This window comes from Heloderma suspectum, chromosome 6, assembly GCF_057233095.1.
Source record: "Heloderma suspectum isolate Gila_16-S chromosome 6, 16-S_ref, whole genome shotgun sequence".
In the NCBI taxonomy this organism is placed as follows: domain Eukaryota; kingdom Metazoa; phylum Chordata; class Lepidosauria; order Squamata; family Helodermatidae; genus Heloderma; species Heloderma suspectum.
Window position 1 is genome coordinate 114,022,501 of NC_139463.1, and position 19,569 is coordinate 114,042,069.

General features: G+C 46.7%; 1 protein-coding gene across 1 annotated transcript in view; it reads left to right on the forward strand.

Moving 5' to 3' along the window:
- The window catches only part of LOC146342607 (vomeronasal type-2 receptor 26-like), a 31,399-nt gene that overhangs the window by 2,849 nt on the left and 8,981 nt on the right, over positions 1 to 19,569 (forward strand). Inside the window, exon 2 of the mRNA XM_084807927.1 lies at positions 17,545 to 17,836. Coding sequence (XP_084664053.1) covers positions 17,545 to 17,836 — 292 coding nt within the window. The remainder of the gene's footprint in view (positions 1 to 17,544; positions 17,837 to 19,569) is intronic.

Below are 19,569 nucleotides of genomic sequence, written 5' to 3' on the forward strand. Positions count from 1 at the left end.
TTATATTCTCATTTGTAAGTTGCCTTGAGTTCGTTTTTTGACATAGAAAGGTGGGATGTAAATATTCCAAGACATAAGAACAAACAGGATCTCCTGCTTTATTTATTTATTTGTTTGTTCATTCGTTTCGTCATTTAATGTATATCCTGCCTCTCTGCCAACAAATTGCACTCAAGGCAGCTCACAATAAAGCCTAGATTAAAAACAAAACCTTACTTAAAAGACGGCATAAAAATAAGTGTTCAAAACACAATTAAAAACATCATGACAGCAACAACAAATGTAAGCAGCACCAACTAGGGATGTATGAATTCCTTACCTGGTTCCAGTCGGGGCATCCACTGGGGGGGAGGAGCACCATCCCTTCCCCTCAGAATCCTTGATGGGGGGGGGAAGCAATCAGGTCCTCCCCCCTGGAATCCTGCCTGGCCGGCTCTGCTCCGCAACGGCTCCGCGGAGCAGCCGGCCATAGCAGTCCACAGCCGGAGTTGGGCTGCTGTGGATGCAAATGGCAGCCACCATAGCAACCGCCATTTGTGTCCTTCCAGGCTGCTGTGATAGGCTACGTAAGTATTTGCGTAGCCTATCACGGCATGCCCCCCAAAAAAAACAGTGTACGCAAATGGCAGCAGCTACGGCGGCCGCCATTTGCATTCCCTATTTTTCACCGTTCTAGCCAATGTAAATATTTACGTAGGCAATTCCGGCAAAAAAAAGAAAGGGAACTGCAAATACCATAGTGGACGCTATTTGCGTTTCTTTCTCTTTTTTTCACCGTAAAAGCCTACGTAAATATTTACATAGGCTAGAACGGCGAAAAATAGGGAACGCAAATGGCGGCCACCGTAGCCGCCACCATTTGCGTACACTGTTTTCTTGGGGGGTTAGCCGTGATAGGCTACGTAAATTATTACATAGCCTATCACAGCTGCAAAGACGCCAATGGTGGCCGCAGCAGCCTGGCCGCGGCCGGCCAGGAGACCAGCTGCCGGAGCCGCCACTGCCGCCGCTGCTGCCAGAACCACCTCTGTCACCGCCGCATCCAGCCCAGATAAGTGCCATCCCAGGGGATTCCATGGGGGGGTGGGGGGCAGGAGGCCATTCCACCACAGATTCTGGGGGGCTGCATTCTAAAGAATCCAGCCTCACTGGAATCCGTGGCAGAACACTCTGCCATCCCTACACCAAACATTTTATTGTCCCCTTCAGCAATAGACCCGCTTACATGCCAAATGCCTGCTTGAATAAAAACATAATTGCCTGCTGGTGGGAGGCCAGCAGGGAGGGAGCCAACCTAACCTCCCTTGGCAGGGAGTTCCACAGTGTGGGAGCGGCCACCGAGAAGGCCCTCTCTTGTGTCACCAGCAAATGTACCTCTGATTGGGATGTATGAAAGTCACTTACCTTTTTGAAGGGTGGCATTCGCAGTGGGGGGGAGGCGCTCCATCCTTCCCCCCAAAATTCTCTCCAGCTGGTTCCACTCCACAGAGATTCCACAGAGTCACTGGCCGGGGCTGCCTGCAGCTGGACATCCAGCCGCTGGGCAGCCTGCAGGGACGCAAATGGCAGCTGCCATAGCGGCCACCATTTGCGTCCCTGTATTTTGCCATGATAGGCTACATAAATAATTACGTAGCCTATTACAGCAAAAAAAAAAACCACACACAACAACAACGAATGCAAATGGCGGTGGCTACAGCGGCCGCCATTTGAGTTCCCTTTTTTTTTTGCCATTTTAGCCTACGTAAATATTTACGTAGGCTATTACGGCAAAAAAAAAAAAGGAATGCAAATGGCGGCAGCCATAGCTGCCGCCATTTGTGTTCCCTTAGTTAAGCCATGATAGGCTACATAAATACTTACGTAGCCTATCATGGCTATAATGAAGAAGCGACTGGAACCCGCAGATGCGGCCACCATTCGCAAAGCAGCGCGAACGGCAGCAGGTAGGTGTCCCGTTTCACGTGCCTTTCATGGGGAGGGGGGCGGGGGGCTTCGTTCCGCCATGGATTTTGGGGGGATGAAATGCGCTGGCATTTGGCCTCACCGAGATCCGTGGCGGAATTCTCTGACATCCCTAGCCTCTGAAGATTGTGTTACTGAAAGAAGACCTCCTTCCAGGAGATCTTAAAACCCAGGCAGGCGCATATAGGAGAAGGTGGTCATTCATCCAAATCTCTTGCTTTATCTGAGTTCACTTTCATGTAAATCCTGTCCTCCCTGCCAGCCTTGTGAAACCTTACGTTCCATGTTTTACAAATCCAATGCACAGCGATGGCGGAGAATTCTGCCAGGTACTCCAGTGAGTCTGGATTCTTTAGAATCCAGCCCCACAGAGTCCATGGAAGAATGGCCCTCTTCCCCCCCACCACCCCCGGAATCCCCCCAGGACAGACCTACCTGGTGGTGGATGCGGTGGCACCAGAGGCGCCAGCAGCATCTCCGGCAGCGAATGAAGCGCTGCGGCCGCCATTTGCATCCCTACGCTGCGGCCGCCATTTGCATCCCTACGTTGCAGCTGTGGATGCCATTTGCATCCCTACGCTAGCCAGTGATAGGCCACGTATATATTTATATGTAGCCTATCATGGCTAAAGCAGGGACATAAATTGCGTCCCCTATGCCATTTGCATTCCCACTTTAGCCGTGATAGGCTATGTAAATATATACGTGGCCTATCACGGGCTAGCGTAGGGATGCAAATGACAACCCCTATGCAGGACGCCATTTGCGTAGGGGTGGACGAAAGTCCCTTACCTTTCGCCGAAGCTTGTTCGCGGTGGGGGGGAGGCGCTTCGTTGCTCCCCCCGCGAAGTTCAGGCCGGGGGGGGGAGGCTTCCCGCCTCACCCCGGCTGAAATTCAGGCAGGGGGGGAGGCTTCCCGCCTCGCCCCGGCAGAAATTCAGGCCGGGGAGGAGGCTTCCTGCCACGCCCGGCCGCCTCGCCCAGCCGCCTCGCCCGGCCGCTGCCATTACAAAATAAAAAAATAAACAAAAAACAAAAAAAACACACCCGTGATAGGCTACGTGACGATTAACGTAGCCTATCATGGCTAGATCTGCAAAGTCACGGGTGACTTTAAAAAAAAAAAAACACGTACACTAATGGCGGCCCCCATAGGGAGCCGCCATTCGCGTTCCTTATTTGGTCGCCGTAGTCTACGTAAATCTTTACATAGACTACAGCGACCAAATAAGGAACGGGAATGGCGGCTCCCTATGGGGGCCGCCATTATCCGTACGCGCTTTTTTTTTTTAAGTCCCCCGTGATAGGCTACGTGATGATTGACGTAGCCTATCATGGCTGACTTTGCAAATCCAGCCGTGATAGGCTACGTTAATCGTTACGTAGCCTATCACGGGGGCGTTTTTTTTTTTCTTTTGTTGGAATGGCGGCGGCGGCAGCCGGTCGAAAGACCAGCCGCCGCTCCCGCCCCGCACGAACAGCTGCCGAACCGCCGGCCGGACCCGCCGCCGGGAGGGACATTCGGCGAAGGTAAGTCCTGTCCCAGGGGGGGTGCGGGGGGCAGGGGGGTGCGGAGGATTTCTCCCTGAAACTTGTTCAGGGGGCTGAACACGTTGGCGCTCAGCCCCCCCAAGTTTCGGGGAGAAATTCTCCGCCATCCCTACATTTGCGTCCGCAGCAGCCTGGCAGCACGTGGATTTCCCACTGTCGGTTGGCCCAGCCAGTGGCTCTGTTGACTGGCCGCAGAGTGTAGCCATCCAGGCAGTATTCTGAGGGGGGGGAGGAATGGATCGTCTCTCCCCACCTGTGGACCGCAGCAGAGCCAGGTAAGTGGGTTTTCGTATACCCCTACCGATGCATTAGAAAAACAAAAAAGGTTTTGAACACCAAAAGATACAGAGTGCCATTGTGTTTGTTATGGCCAAAGCTTGTGAGGGGAGCTTCAGGTTTAGTGTTGTTGTTCAGTCGTTCAGTCATGTCCGACTCTTCGTGACCCCATGGACCATAGCATGCCAGGCCTTCCTGTCCTCTGCTCTCTCCTGGAGTGTGCTCAAGTTCATATTTGTGCAGCTCCTGTGGATGCAAATGGCGGCGGCTACAGCCGCCACCTTTTGTGTACCTTTTTTTTGCCGTGATAGGCTAAGTAAATATTTACGTAGCCTATCATGGACTCCACAGGGACTCAAATGGCATCCCTGTGTTAGGCATGATAGATAAGTATTTACGTAGCCTATCACAGCAAAAATGGGGAAGTGAATGGCGGCTGCAGATGTGGCCGCCATTCGCAAAGCAGTGCGAACAGCACCAGGTAAGTGTTCCGTTTTGTGTGCCTTTTGTGGGGTGGTGGGGCGGGGGGCTTCATTCTGCCATGGATTTTGGGGGGCCGAATGCCCTGGCATTTGGCCTCACTGAGATCCATGGCAGAATTCTTTGACATCCCTAATTGTAACATTGTGCTGTTGCCATCATGACGTTCCATGTGAAAGCAGTGTAACTCAAGGTTCAGAGCAGCATGGTGGGAATCATTTTCTGTGTCAGGACCCAGCTCTGGAATATGTGAACTGTGAACAAACATTATCTTTGAACATGCACAGATTATTATTTCCTCTCAAATTTATTTATTTTATTTTTATTTATTTATTACATTTATATCTCACCTCCACTTTGCATAGTCATTTTTCATACCACATTTGCTTTCTTTCCAAGGTTCTGAGCTTTAGAGAACTAATTGTTTTTAAGGACAGACACACTATTTATAAACAGAACACCACTTCTGGTGTACTGCTGTTTTATTTCTTGTATGGAGTCAAGAGTGCTGCCACCATGTACCTTTTCTTCAATCTCCTACTAATGCTTGTTTAAACAAGGCACACACCTCGATGCCGTTAGGCTTAGGGATGGCAGAGAATTCCACCATAGATTCCAGTGAAGCCAGATTCTTTAGAATCCAGCCCCCCGGAATCTGTGGTGGAACTGCCTCCTGCCCCCCCGCCCCCCCTGCAGAATCCCCCGGGATGGAACTTACCTGGGCGGGTGCGGCGGATGCGGCGGCAGTGGTTCCAGCAGCAGCAGCTGGTCTCCTGGCCAGCTGTGGCTGGGTTGCTGCAGCCGCCATTGCTGTCCTTCGAGCTGTGATAGGCTATGTAAGAATTTACGTAGCCTATCACGGCTAACCCCTCCCCCAAAAAACCCAGCGTACGCAAATGGCAGAGGCTACGGCGGCCGCCATTTGCGTTCCCTATTTTTCACCATTCTAGCCTACGTAAATATTTACGTAGGCAATTACAGCGAAAAAAGGGAACCGGGCGCTGTTTGCGTTACTTTTTTTTTCTCCGTAAAAAAGATTTGCATTTCTTTTCTTTTTTTCGCCATAAAAGCCTACATAAATATTTATGTAGGCTTTTATGGCGAAAAAAAGAAAAGAAATGCAAATAGCGCCCACTACACTATTTGCAGTTCCTTTTTTTTTTTTGCTGTTATTGCCTATGTAAATATTTACGTAGGCTAGAACGTCAAAAAATAGGGAACGCAAATGGTGGCCGCCGTAGCCGCCGCCATTTGCGTATGCTGTTTTTTTTTGTTTTGGGGAGGTATGCCATGATAGGCTATGTAAATACTTATGTAGCCTATCACAGCAGCCTGGAAGGATGAAAATGGCGGCCGCTACGGCTGCAGGCATTCGCATCTGCAGCAGCCCATCCGCGGCTGGAAGACTGGCTGCGGACAGCCCTGGCCACCTGCTCCACGGAGCCTCCGCAGAGCAGAGCCGGCCGGGCAGGATTCCAGGGGGGGGGGACCGGATTGCCTCCCCCCCCATCAAGGATTCTGGGGGGAGGGACGGAGTGCCTCCCCCCAAGCAGATGCCCCGACTGGAACGGTAAGTGGATTTCGTACACTCCTAGTTAGGCTGGATCCAGGCTAAGGAAGTTGAACTTCATTCCCACTGAAATCAGTCAGACTTAAGTTCAGCAATGGCTAACCGACTCCATGGATTTTGATGGGAAGAATATTCAACCAAAGGACTGGAAGTACGAAGTACTGTGTTCAGTGTCTACTCGGCCTGGATCTATTTCATTGGCTGCATGATCTACCATGTCACTCATCTTGTTTAATTGACTATTACCAGAGAGATGCAGGGAGAATTGTGACACAGCATCAGCCATGTACCTCCTTGAATATTAAAACTACTTAACCTTAGATGGAGCATGCAACATATTTTAATCAGAAGGAGACAATCAATAAAATGGGGTCAACAATTGTCTTGAACCTTCTCAGAGAAGTTCTACATGGTGCCATGCCTCAGTCTTCCTTCCAATCCTTATCAGAATGTCACATTTGCTTTGAGGCTTAGGCATAATGCTCCTCTCTTATCAGAAACTAGGCCCAAATAAATATCATTATATTTGTTCACATTAATGCTGTTCAACCTGTTGCATGTTTGTGGCTTGCAACAATGTGAACATTATTTATTTATAACACCCTTCCTTCACTCTGCCCTTCAGTTTTGGCATTTAAGTTGGGCTTAAGATACTATGGGGTTACATGTCTTTGGGTGTGTGTGCTACTCACTTTCAGCCAAAAGATTAACAGTTTAGAGATCAAAATTTTAGGAAGTTTGCTCAGGAAGCCAGGAGATTGTAAAATTCAACATAAGCCAGAGGAGGAGAGAAAATAGAAGATTTTTATTTGGTACTTCATTTATGTATTTATTGGTCTGTTTACAGACCCCCCCCCAATTAGCTTTGGAGGGTAATTTGGATCTTCTGAATCAGCCCTGATTCACTTCAGACCCAATCCAAATCAAATTTTGTATATCCAAATTATAGGGATTTTATGTTTTTTCCATTGACATGCATTGAAAAACAGAAATGACCATAACCTTTTCATTTTTTATCATAAATTTATGAAATTTGGAGATCTGGCAGCCCCTATGGAGGTATCTGAACCTGCCAAATGTCAGATAGTTTGGCCCAGTAGTTTTTGTGCAAGGTGCTGGTGCAGAGAAATTTTGCTTTTTTCAAGGAAATTTCTCAAAGCAAAGCGTTACAATTCTTCAGTGTTTCTACAGAAGTGTATGAAATGTGGGCACCTGGCAGCCCCAATGGAAGTGACTGAATCTGCCAAACTTCAGACAGGTTGGCCCAGTAGTTTTTGTGCTAGGCACAGGTGAAATATGCTTTTCTTAGAAACTCAACCCAATGGTAATATCTACCAGCACTCAGAGAACTTAGGTGTTTAAGGTGACAATTAGGAGGAGGTCACTCACTATCCCTAGTCTCTGGTGTAGGTTTTCCTATCCAGCTTCACAAGGGATGACTGCAGGCTCTTCTCAAACCTCTGAATAGAATCCACACATTACTTTGAAAATGTCATACTGAACTGTGAGGAGCTTATATTGCACTTTGACTATTGCAAGTGACTTTATTTTCAATATTGCACTTTGACTATTGCATGTGATAGGGATGGCAGAAAAATCCACCACAGACTCCAGTGAGGCCAGAGTCTGTGGCGGAACAGACTACCCCCCCACTGCCACCCCCTGAAATCCCCCTGGGACGGACCTTACCTGGTGGCGGCGGCGACTCCGGGTTGGGTCGTCCTCTTCCTTCTGCAGCCATCGTAGCGGCCGCCATTTGCATCTCTGCTAGTGATTGGCTACGTAAATATTTATTTAGGCGTCTGCTACTCCATTTGCATCCCTGCTCTTTTCGTGATAGGCTACATAAATATATACGTAGCCTATCATGAGCAGGGATGCAAATGGCGGCCACTATGCCATTTGCATCCCTGCTAGGGATGTCAGAGAATTCCGCCACGGATCTCAGTGAGGCTGAATGCCAGTGCATTCGGCCCCCCGAACTCCGGGGCAGAATGGCCTGCCACCCCCTCACCCCCCCCCGTGGATCCCCCCCGGGACGAGACTTACCTGGGGTGGATGTTCCGGACTGCGGCAGCTCCAGTGGCAGCGGCAGCAGCGGCTGGTCTTCCAACCAGCTGCCGCTACCGCCACCATTTGCAATCTGTTTTTTTTTCTTTCCCCCCATTCGTGATAGGCTATGTAAAAACTTATGTAGCCTATCACGTCTGAGTTAAAAAAAAAAAAACGCGTACACAAATGGTGGTGGCTATGGCCGCCGCCAGTTGCGTTCCTTATTTTTGGCCGTCTTAGTCTACGTAAATATTTACGTAGACTAAGATGGCAAAAATAAGGGGGAACGCAAATAGCATAGCAGACGTCTTAGAGGACCTTATTTTTGGCTGTCTTAGTCAATGTAAATATTTATGTAGAGTAAGACGGTGAAAATAAAGGGGAATGCAAATAGCATCTGCTATGCTATTTGCGTTCCCCTTTCTTGTCTTCATCTTCGTCTACGTAAATATTTACGTAGACTAAGATGGCCAAAAATAAGGAATGCAAATGGCGGCGGCTGTAGCTGCTGCCATTTGCATACGCATTTTTTTTTAACCCAGACATGATAGGCTACGTACGTCTTTACGTAGCCTATCACGGCTGAATTCAGGGATGCAAATGGCAGCGGCTACGGCCGCCGCCATTTGCATCCCTGCTAGCCAGCGGCTGGATGTCCGGCTGCTGGCGGAGCTGGCCGGCAGCTCTGCAGAATCCCTGTGGAGTTGTGCCTAAGTACACAACAGTGCCACCATGTACCTTTACATAGGCACACTGATACTGGAGGTGGCATATAGCCATCGGGACTATTAGCCATCGATAGCCTTGAAGATGGCTCGGAACATTTGGAAAAGCCAAAATGCCCAGTGGTGCAGGAGTTGTGGCACTGATGGAAGAGTTTCTCCTGGAGGATTTTGGAAGGCAAAGTTAATTGGGAACTAATGGCCCTGGAAGATGCAGCTCTTCCTCCCTACCCAGGACTTCTCAGTTCAACAATTATTATTAGTCTTCCCCTTCTTTCTTTCCTAGATTCTTTATTAAAAAAACATACAAAACTGTCAATTCAATATTTGGACTATTAAAAAAAAACCCTGTTTTTTTGAAAATAGAGATCACATGCTAGGGGTGTACAACCCCATTCACCATTCTGCTGGTGGCATCCATGGGAGGGGGCAATCCACCCATCCCCCTGGAATCCAGCCTGGCTGGCTCTGCTCTGCGGTGAGTCCGTAGAGCTGCCGGCCGGGCCCATCTGCAGCCAGACTGCCGTCCACTGCCTGGCTGCTGCGGCCGCAAATGGAGGCTGTCATAGTGGCTGCCAGTTGCTGGGGAACATGGGTGGGAAGTAAACCCATATAGCCCCATATAGCCAGCTGTCGCACCCATGTCCTGCTTGTGGGTTTCCCATGAGCAGCTGATTGGCCACTGTGTGAACAGAATGCTGGACTAGGTGGATCCTTGGACTGATCCAGCATGGCTCTTGTTATATTCTTATCCCTAAGTTGCACTTACTGAACTCTGATATAGGCTGAAAGTGGTAAATGGCTTGCTGCTTGCTCCTTTGTAGCCAAGTTTCCCAAATGGGTTTGGAGAGTTCTTAGACTGGATGAGAATACCCCCCCCCCAATTTGGCACTGATTCATGGCACTGGCCATCTAGAGATGTTCCAGATTTCAGTGGTCAGTTCTAACTGCCACTGGGTGCTGTGCGCCCTCTGAAAGATGCCTCCACGTTTCTAACGCCAACTTTATGGCTAAAAGTTATTTCTCCCAGATGATGTAGTTCCTCTCAGACATGCTTAATTTCCTGGAATGTTAAGCACAAGGCTGTAACTCTTCCCCTGCTGCTCCCGGCTGGAAAAGTACAGCCCCCAAAGCAAAGTCAGAAGCATCTGTTTGCACTACAAAGGGTTTTTGTGGATCTGGATGTAAAAGGATCGGTTCAGAGCTAAACACCCACTTCAGCTCTTCAAAAGACTGTTGGTTGGAGTTGGACCAGTAAAAGGGGTATTTCTTGCCTTTGAGAAGGTCTGTCAGAGGAGCCATAAGGTTTGCATAGCAGGGCAGAACTTTCTGTAAAAAATGGCAAAGCCCAGGAATCATTGTAAGTCTTTCTTGGTGGATGGAGCCTGCCAGGAGAGGACCGCTGAAAGATAGCTTTCGGGGGAGTGCCGAATGCACTACCCTAAAATCCATCACAGAATGGCCTGCCACCCCCCGCCCCCCGCAGTTCCCCCCTGGGATGAGACTTACCTGGGGCGGATGTTTCGGACGGCAGTGGCTCCAGTGGTGGCTTTGGCAGCTGCGGCGGTTGGTCTTCCAACCGGCTGCCACCACCGCCATTTGCAGTCTGTGTTTTTTTCTTTCCCCCCCCATTGACGTGATAGGCTACATAAAGACTTACATAGCCTATCACATCTGGGTAAAAAAAAAAAAAGCGTACGCAAATGGCGGCGGCTATGGCTGCCACCATTTGCATTCCTTATTTTTCGCCATCTTAGTCTACGTAAATATTTACGTAGACTAAGACAAAGACAAGAAAGGGGAACGCAAATAGTGCCCAGTACGCTATTTGCATTCCCTTTTCTTTTCTTCATCTTAGTCTACGTAAATATTTACATAGACTAAGACGGCGAAAAATAAGGAACGCAAATGGCAGCGGCCGTAGTTGCCGCCATTTGCATACGTGTGTTTGTTTTTATCCAGAGCCCTCCACGGCCGGAAATCCGCGGCCGAAAATGTGTGGCGCACAGCCAGCCGTCGAGGATTCCAGGGGGAGGGATGGAACACCTCCCCCCCCACCATGAACAGAATCCGTGAAAAGGTAAGTGATTTTCGTACATCCCTATTCTGGAGGCCAGATTCCAAAGAATTCAGCCTCATTTTAATCCATGGCGGATTTCTCTAACATCCCTAGTTGCACTCTTGCCCGAGGCAGAGCAGAATCTCCTTTGGTAGTGGAAGAGGGGATTCTGCTCATGGACGTCAGGTCAGAGGTGTCTGACGTTCTCTGTGTGGTGGAGGGTGAAGAAGAGGAGAACCACCAGGGTGTGTTGCAGGAGGAGCAGCAGGCAGAGACTCTGGCACCTGACCCCTCTTCCATTGTCCCCCCACTTGTGTAGTGTGCCCACCCCAAGTCAAGGCAGGCAGTCTCTGTCTCCTCCTCCCTTGAAACATCAGGGCAGCATCGTGTGGGACCACTTTGAGTTGGGAGCCGATTAGGGATGTACGAAAGTCACTTACCTGGTCTCGCAGCTTGCTTCGCGGTGGGGGGGAGGCGCTTCACTTCTCCCCCCGAAGTTCAGGATGGGGGGAGAGGCTTCCCGCCTCGCCCAGCCGAAATGCAGGCCAGGGGGGAGGCTTCCCGCCTTGCCCGGCCGAAATTCAGGCTGGGGAGAAGCGCCCCGTCTCCCCAGCCGCGAACTTCAAAAGAAAAGTAAAAAAAATTAAAAAGCCCCGTGATAGGCTACGTAACGATTTACGTAGCCTATCACAGCTAGATCTGCAAAGTCAGCCATGATAGGCTACGTTAATCATCACGTAGCCTATCACGGGTGACTTAAAAAAAAAAAAAAGCCCATACGCAAATGGCGGCCCCCATAGGGAGCCGCCATTCGCGTTCCTTATTTGGTCCCTGTAGTCTATGTAAAGATTTACGTAGACTACGGCGAAAATAAGGGCAGAGCTATTTGCGTTTATCCCTATTAAATATCATTCTTGTTTTCTGCCTAGTGCTCCAGTCTATCAAGATCACTTTGAATTTTGTTTCTGTCTTCCAAAGTATTAGCTATCCTGCCCAATTTTGTGTCATCTGCAAATTTGATCAGCATTCCCTGCACCTCCTCCTCCAAGTCATTAATAAAAATGTTGAAGACTGCTTGGCCCAGGACTGAGCCCTGCGGTACCCCACTTGTTACCTCTCCCCAGTTTGAGCAGGTCCCATTGATAAGCACTCTTTGAGTCCCATTCTGTAGCCAACTGTGGATCCACCGGATCGTTGTTTCATCTAGCCCACTTTGAGCTAGTTTACTCATCAGGATATCATGGGGCACTTTGTCGAAAGCTTTGCTGAAGTCGAGGTATATGATGTCTACAGCATTCCCATGGTCCACAAGGGAGGTTACTTGATCAAAACATGAGATCAGATTTGTCTGGCAGGACTTGTTTATGACAAATCCATGTTGGCTTCGAGTAATCACTGCATTGTTTTCAAGGTGCTTCCAGATGGATTGCTTCATCACCTGCTCCAGAATTTTCCCAGGTATTGATGTCAGACTGACTGGTCTGTAGTTCCCAGGTTCCTCCTTTTTACCCTTTTTGAAGATAGGGGCAACATTAGCCCTCCTCTAGTCATCTGGCACTTCACCCATCCTCCATGATTTCTCAAAGAGAATAGACAGAGGTTCTGGGAGTTCTTCTGCCAGTTCCTTTATTACTCTAGGATGCAGTTCATCTGGCCCTGGAGATTTGAACTCATTCAAAGTAATTAGGTGTTCCTTGACAATATGCCTATTGATCTCAAGCTGCAATCCTGCCCCTTCATCCTGTACTTCACCTTTGTACTTCGAGGGGGGGTCATAGACCCTCTTTTGGGAGAAGACTGAGCCAAAGTAGGAATTGAGCACCTCTGCCTTTTCTTTGTCATCTGTTATCGTTTTGCCATCCTTATTTAATAGCTGAACCACCATTTCTTTCCTCTGCCTTTTACTATGCACGTAGCTGAAGAAAGCCTTTTTGTTGTTTTTAGCATCCCTCGCTAACCTCAGCTTGTTCTCAGCTTTAGCCTTCCTGACACCATCCCCGCAATTCTGTGCTACCTGCCTGCACTCTTCCTTTGTTACTTGGCCTTCTTTCCACTTCATCTATATGTCCTTTTTTGTTTTCAGGTCATCCCTAAGCTTTTTGTGAAGCCACATTGGCTTCTTCTGTTGTCTTCCACCTTTTCTTCTTGGAATTGTTTGTGATTGTGCCTTGAGAATTTCCTTTTTTAAAAGCTCCCACCCATCTTGGACTCCTTTTCTCATTAGCGTCACTTGCCATGGGACCTTACTGATCATTGTTCTGAGTTTTTTAAAATCAGCTTTCCTAAAATCCAGGGTACGTGTTTGACTACACTCCAAACATGGAAATATCAACACTCATTCTGTGTGTGCTAGAATAAACAACAGCATATAAAATTTATTCCAGCCTGCCTGCCAGGTCAAGTGTATATACACTGTAGTCATAGAAAGGATGATCCGGTGATTATTCAGAATAAATTTGTTCTGCATTTCAAAGAAATCTGCAGCAGATATTGGGCATAGTGACCTCCGCTTCAACACTCTTCCCCTTCTGAGTTTGCTTTGAGTTTTATGTAAAAGTGAAATTTCACCTGCGCCTAGCACACAAGCCAGTGGGCCCAACTCCCTGGGCTTTGGGGGAAGTGATGCCCTGGAGGGGGGCTGAGAATGGCCAAGATGTCATATGTGTGCATGGAAACAGGGAGAAGTTACAACTCTTAGCTTTGGGAGTTTTCCTGGAAAAACTCGTATTTCACCTGCGCCTAGCACACAAGCCATAGGGCCAAAATGCCTGGGCTTTGAGGGGTGTGATGCTGGGGGGGAGGGGGTTGGTGGGGCCAAGGTGTCACCTGCATGCTTGGAAACAGGGAGAAGTTACAGCTCTTTGCTTGGAGAGTTTCTGTGGGAAACATCAGATTTTAACTCCGCCTAGCACAAAAATCACTGGGCCAAACTGGCTGAAATTTTGCAGGTGGCCTCCTCTCCACAGGGGTGGAGAGCCAAATTTCATGCCTGCATCATAAAAACTTTAAAAAGTTATGACTGTTTGTTTTCCCATGCAAGTCAATGGGAAAACGCCAAAATCACGCGATCCGGATATCCGAATCTCGCCTTGGATTCAGATCTGAGTCAAAGCAGAGGGGGTCCAAATTAGTCCTAAGCAGATTGGGGTCACTTTGGAGGATCTGAAGCAGATCGGGGTTATGTGCGCAGCCCTAATTTCATAGCCCTCCAACACACCTACTTTTACCTAGTGAGCTGTAGAATAGCTTCCATGTGTGGAAGCTTGCTATTGTTTAAGCTAGAGCTGGGGAACGTGTGGCCCTCAAGTTGCTCTTGGACTAAAGCGCCAATCATCCTGATTGATTTACAAGTAATTTTGAAGTGTACAAGGATGGTGGCCAGCTGGGTCTCTCTATGGAACATAGTAGTCCAATCAATCACTGACGATGCTGGCTCATGGGAAATGGAGTTCAGAAAGATCTGAATGGCTACTGATTCACCAACCCTGACTTAAACTACAACTCCTTTAATGCCCAACCAACTCACACATTCTCTAATTGTGTAGGATCCTTTAAGGCTTCCTCAAGCCCTGGATATTGCACTTTGAAAATCTGAAGCCTTTTGCTCCTGTCCTTACATTTATCAAGTAACTCAATGTCAGCAGCTGTTAGTGTGTGTCCATCCTCCACTACCAAAGGGGCAGGTGATGGAATGGCCTCAAGACACATCATACAACCCATGGCATCTTCAGGCATATGAAGCTTCCAGGATGGTATTTTTTTATTATTATTAGTTGGGCATATCACCAACTGGATTAATTTCTGGACATCTTTAATGTATATTCTACATTAATGTGGATAATTCTGGATCATCCATATTAATAATTATTGGATGAATATTTTTTTGTATTGGAGGGAAGTTGGAGCATATTTTGTAGGGATGTATGAAATCCCTTACCTCCAGTCCGCCGGGGGTCCACAGGGGGAGGCGATCCATTCCCCCCTCTGGAATCCTCGCTGACCAGCTCCGCTCCATGGCGAGTCCGCAGAGCTGCCGGCCAGCTCCATTCCACAAGTAATATGGCCACCATTGTGGTCCGTATCACTGTCTGAGTGGAAAGAGGAAGTGATCCGGACACAAATGGCATCCGCTACACCATTTGCGTTCCTGTTTCTTCTCACAATAGGCTACGCGTCTTTATTTGCATAGGTATTTATATAGCCTATCACGTGGGGGGGGGGGGAAACAGGGATGCAAATGGCATCCACTACGCTGTTTGTGTCCCTGTTTTTTCATGCGATAGGCTACTTAGGTATCTATGTAAATAATGATGCATAGTCTATTGCGAGACGAAACAGGGACACAAATGATGTAGTGGACACCATTTGTGTCCGATCACTTCCTGGTTCTGTTCAGGATAGTGGAACGGAATCGGCCGGGAGGAGAGATTCAGCCTGTTGAGTCCGGGGTGGCAGGGGTAAGTACATTCGTTCTGCCACGGACTCCGGGGGGGGGGGCAAATTCACTGGAATTTGGCCTCATTTGAGTCCGTGGTGGATTTCGCAGCCATCCCTAATATTTTTGTGAGCAGGAGTGATGGTGGGAGCCGTCTCAGTGTGGCTGTGGATGTGGGGTCCGGGGTGGCAGTAGGGATAGATTGAGGAAAATGCTAATTTAGCTCAGATGACATTCATCTCTTTCCCAATATTTTGTGAAATAATTTTGATTAATCCAAGCCAATGTGTTTTAAGCCTGTGGGAATTTGCCTGCTGCTTCCTTGTGGATGTTCTGAGATCAACAAAGCCATAAGTGGGCCTCTCTCAGCCCTCTCTAGTTAAACATCTTTAAACAGAGATGCCAGAGGTTGGACCTGTGCCCTTCTGCATGCAAATGATGTTCTGTAATGTGGATCTCAAGCATCACTTTCTCTTCAGCTATATACCAAGGTCTTATTGCTTCCCCCATCCCAGGATCCTACTTAGTTCATGTGGTTTTCCTGTCCCACAAAGTAACAGAGAAGAACTTGGATAAGATAAACATGTTTTTCTCAATGCCGCCACTGCACACATTGCCATATAAATTGAAATACTCTGGGGACTGCAAACCATATAATTATCTCAAAGTACTGTGAATTAATCTTTTGTCTTGGCAAACGTCCACACGTCTTTTTGGAAACCACAAGCATATGAAATAACAAAGCCTCAGAAGTTTATATAAAACTCTCTAGTGCTGTGCAGAGCTTTTGTACTTTTTAAGGATAGTTCAGAGATGCTGGAGGCAAGTCATACACTACTGGTTGAGAATGATTTAGACTGAAACAGGGGACACAGTATCCAGGGAAGCAGCTCTTTCCATCAAGATGTCAGAATTATTCATTTTGCTGTTACTCCTAGCTTTTCCTGAAATTGAGGGCAAGTCACATCCTGCTTTCTGTAGCATGAATGATCCCCTTCATATCCAACATGAGTATTATCAGCCAGGGGACCTCAGCATTGGTGAGATCACTTCACAACTATTCACACCCCCATTCTCTCCAATACTCTTCAACAAGAAGCCAGAAACAGTGCTTGTGGATATACATGCGTAAGGAACCATTTATTTTTCTCTCTGTCCAAACTATAGTAATCACCACTGATAGATACCAGGACCGATTGAACATTCAGAAAACAACTACTTTGGACATTTTTAAAAAAGTTGGAGCATAATTATTTTGAATAAATTAATGAATACATAAATAAAAATGGAGTTGAAGTGTAATTTGCACAAAAATCAAAATTAGATTCTCTTTTAACAAATGCAATGTAAATTGTTTAAACAACAACAACAACACAGAATTCAAAATTGAAATATGGTGATATTGGATGGATTGCATGCCACTGAAGTTGTTGAAATATGGTGATATTGGATGGATTGCATGTCACTGAAGTTGAAGGAGGACATTTATTTGATCTCTGCAGTTTACTTATATTCTTGAATGGGGAAAATACATTTTCAAAGAGACTTTTGGGCAATGGAAAATGTGGTTCTTTTAGAGGTTCTTTCACTAATTCTGCCTTTCTTTTCTTTCTTTTTTTAACTTTCCAGTCTTTTTTTTTTACTTTTGCTGCAGCCTTCAATATGTTAATGTCTTTCATGCCTCCCCCTCCCCATGTAGGCACACGTTTCCAGCGATAAAACACTACATTGCAAAGGAAAGCCATTGTGATGTGATTGTACAAATGGTTATACCATACACACACACACACACACACACACTTACAAATGTGCAAAAATGTTCATGCAATCATCCCATCAAAACTGAGTTTTTGGAATATTTTATCAATGTGTATGTTGGGCACATAGATAGGAAGAAATGATGTAAATAATGTAAATGAGCTGAAGGAACAGATATTCAGAACAAACTGACCAGGCTTGAGTTTTGGAATCTCCTAGCTAAACCACCACTAACAAAGAGTAGAAGACATTATAGTGCAAACTTCTGGAACAACAAAGCAATGGAACTGAGGGAAGCCAATGACCCATAGAGGTGGTTTATATTTTTGCCTGGGCTGACTTCTTTAAAGAACTGAAATTCTGTCCACTCTAAGCCTAATGAGTGATTCAGTTATGATGGCATACTTTACTTATTTGTTCACTTATTTACATAATTTGTACCCCATATCTTCATCATATGTTTATTTATCCAAATTGTCTAACAAAATAGTGAGAATCTTTAAAAATACAATAAAAATAGAAAAACAGGGTAAAATAAAGCATAGGAGCTAACACAATAACTATAACAGTAATAGCCCAATTACAGTATACACTCCTTTAGGAACAGTATATAGGTGTTAGAAACCAATGAAGGGTACAATATTCATTGCATGCATAATATGATACTTGTTTTTAGCACAGTGCCAAAGAACTACCAGCATGTCCTGTCCTTGGTGTTTGCTGTGAAGGAGATCAATGAGAATCCCAAGATTTTATCCAATGTCACATTGGGGTTCCAGATCTATGAAAGCTACTTCAGTGCAAGGATGACTTATCAAAACACCCTTAATCTTGTCTCTCGTCATAAGAAGACCATCCCCAATTACAAGTGTGATGATGAGAAGAATCTGATTGCCGTCATTGGGGGCCTTGACTCTGAAATATCCCTCTACATGGCCACCATCTTAGGCCTTTACAAGATTCCACAGGTAAGTTGAGTGTGTCGTAGGGATGGGCAGGTAATTCAAGTGGTTCACAGTTCAATGCAAACTTACCAAATGTGTACTCCCTGAACCTAAATACAAAGCAGAATGCAGTTAGATGTCAAAAGCTGTGCTTTTCTGAAGTTTGTGATACAATTCACAAAAAAGGCTGCAAAATGCATAGACTTGAAAATGTGCACCAAAAAGTGTACATCTGAAAAAAGTGCACCCAAAAGTGTACATTTGAAAAAGAAAGTGCACAAAAATGTATACATATTTTCATGCAGACTTTTAAAAAATCAACCCAATGCATAGACAGAATGTAGCTAACTACACAGGGGAACAATGACAATTAGATGGAAATGGAACTTGACAGATTCACTCATCCCTCAAGTGTGCAGAATGAAGCTGTTACAACTGTGGCAGATCATGGACCCTTACTGCATATTCCCAGGGATTTGTGTTGGTAGCACCTATAAGGTTCTGGGAAGGAAGGGTGTGGAGGGTGACAAAACATATAGAGACTGATACGGGTTAATAAATTGGCCACAACTTTATTAGTTGCAACATAAAATAGTCCAATGCCTGGTTGAAATCTCTGCCCAGGCCTTGTGCCAGGGGCTTGGTAAGGAGCTCAGCTGCCTGGGCTCGTGGTGGTGCAAACCACACATGTGAGCTCCTATGTGAGCTCCCACTCCCCTGCCCCAAAAAGTTGGATCCTGCCCCATGCCTACCCCACAACAGTGACAGGTGAAACATTTTTGCCATTGTTTTTAACAGCCAAACTCTATCAGCATATATACAAGCTCATCCTTCCTACGGGGAAGGCAAGAACCCTGAATAGCAGAGCCAATTGTGTGTGCAGGTAAAACTCCTTCCTATTTCTGGTAACTGGCAGCTAACACCTATCCCTAGCAAGATGCCCAGAACCTCCTCTTACATGTTTGGTCTGGGAGGGCAAATCCAATTCAGCAATGCTGGCCCTCACCCCTCAACTCGGCCTGGTACTGATAGGCCCAGAGTGGACTGAAGGGAGAAAGTCTTCACTCTGGTCTGCTCCAAAGACCCTGCCGCCTCAGCCATCCTGTTGGTACTGGTTGGTTTGGCTTCTCCCACCATTTCTCCTGCTCCTCCAAGGAGTGCTGGGGCACCACCTGAACAGGAGTCCCCTTCCTCCTTCTCCTGCACCTGGTGTCCCCACAACCTGTGGCTCTCCAGTAAGTTGGGAGTCAACTCTGGGTGGAAATGAGGAAGAAACCAGAAGGGAAGAGGGATTAGTTGCAGACACACACAAAATGTAAGTGTTGCTTGTATATATAATAAAGTATCCTAACTGAAAATAGAGTGTCCACCATAAAACAATAGATAGTAAGAAAACCATTAGGATGCCCACTGTCTTATTCACCTACCTTGTTCTGGTGGAAAGTAGGATGTTATGGTAATTCAATTTGGTCTGTTAGTGGAGCTCTGTTTTAACTAATTCACAAGAGGGAGGTTTAGAAAGGATCTGAAGGGAAGATAAGCCTAGTTGTTCACTTGCAAGTTGATCAAATGTATTGACAGAACTTGTATCCAGGATTTCAGTCTATTCCCTGCATGATTAGAATCCTTCCACAGAGTCATTGTCAGTCATCACAGTTTTGTTCTAGTAAAGTGGCGACAAACAATATCAAAAAGAAAAGAATGAGGCCTCTGTTGTTGGCCGTTGCAAATACTAAGTCCTCCTCGATCAAAACCGA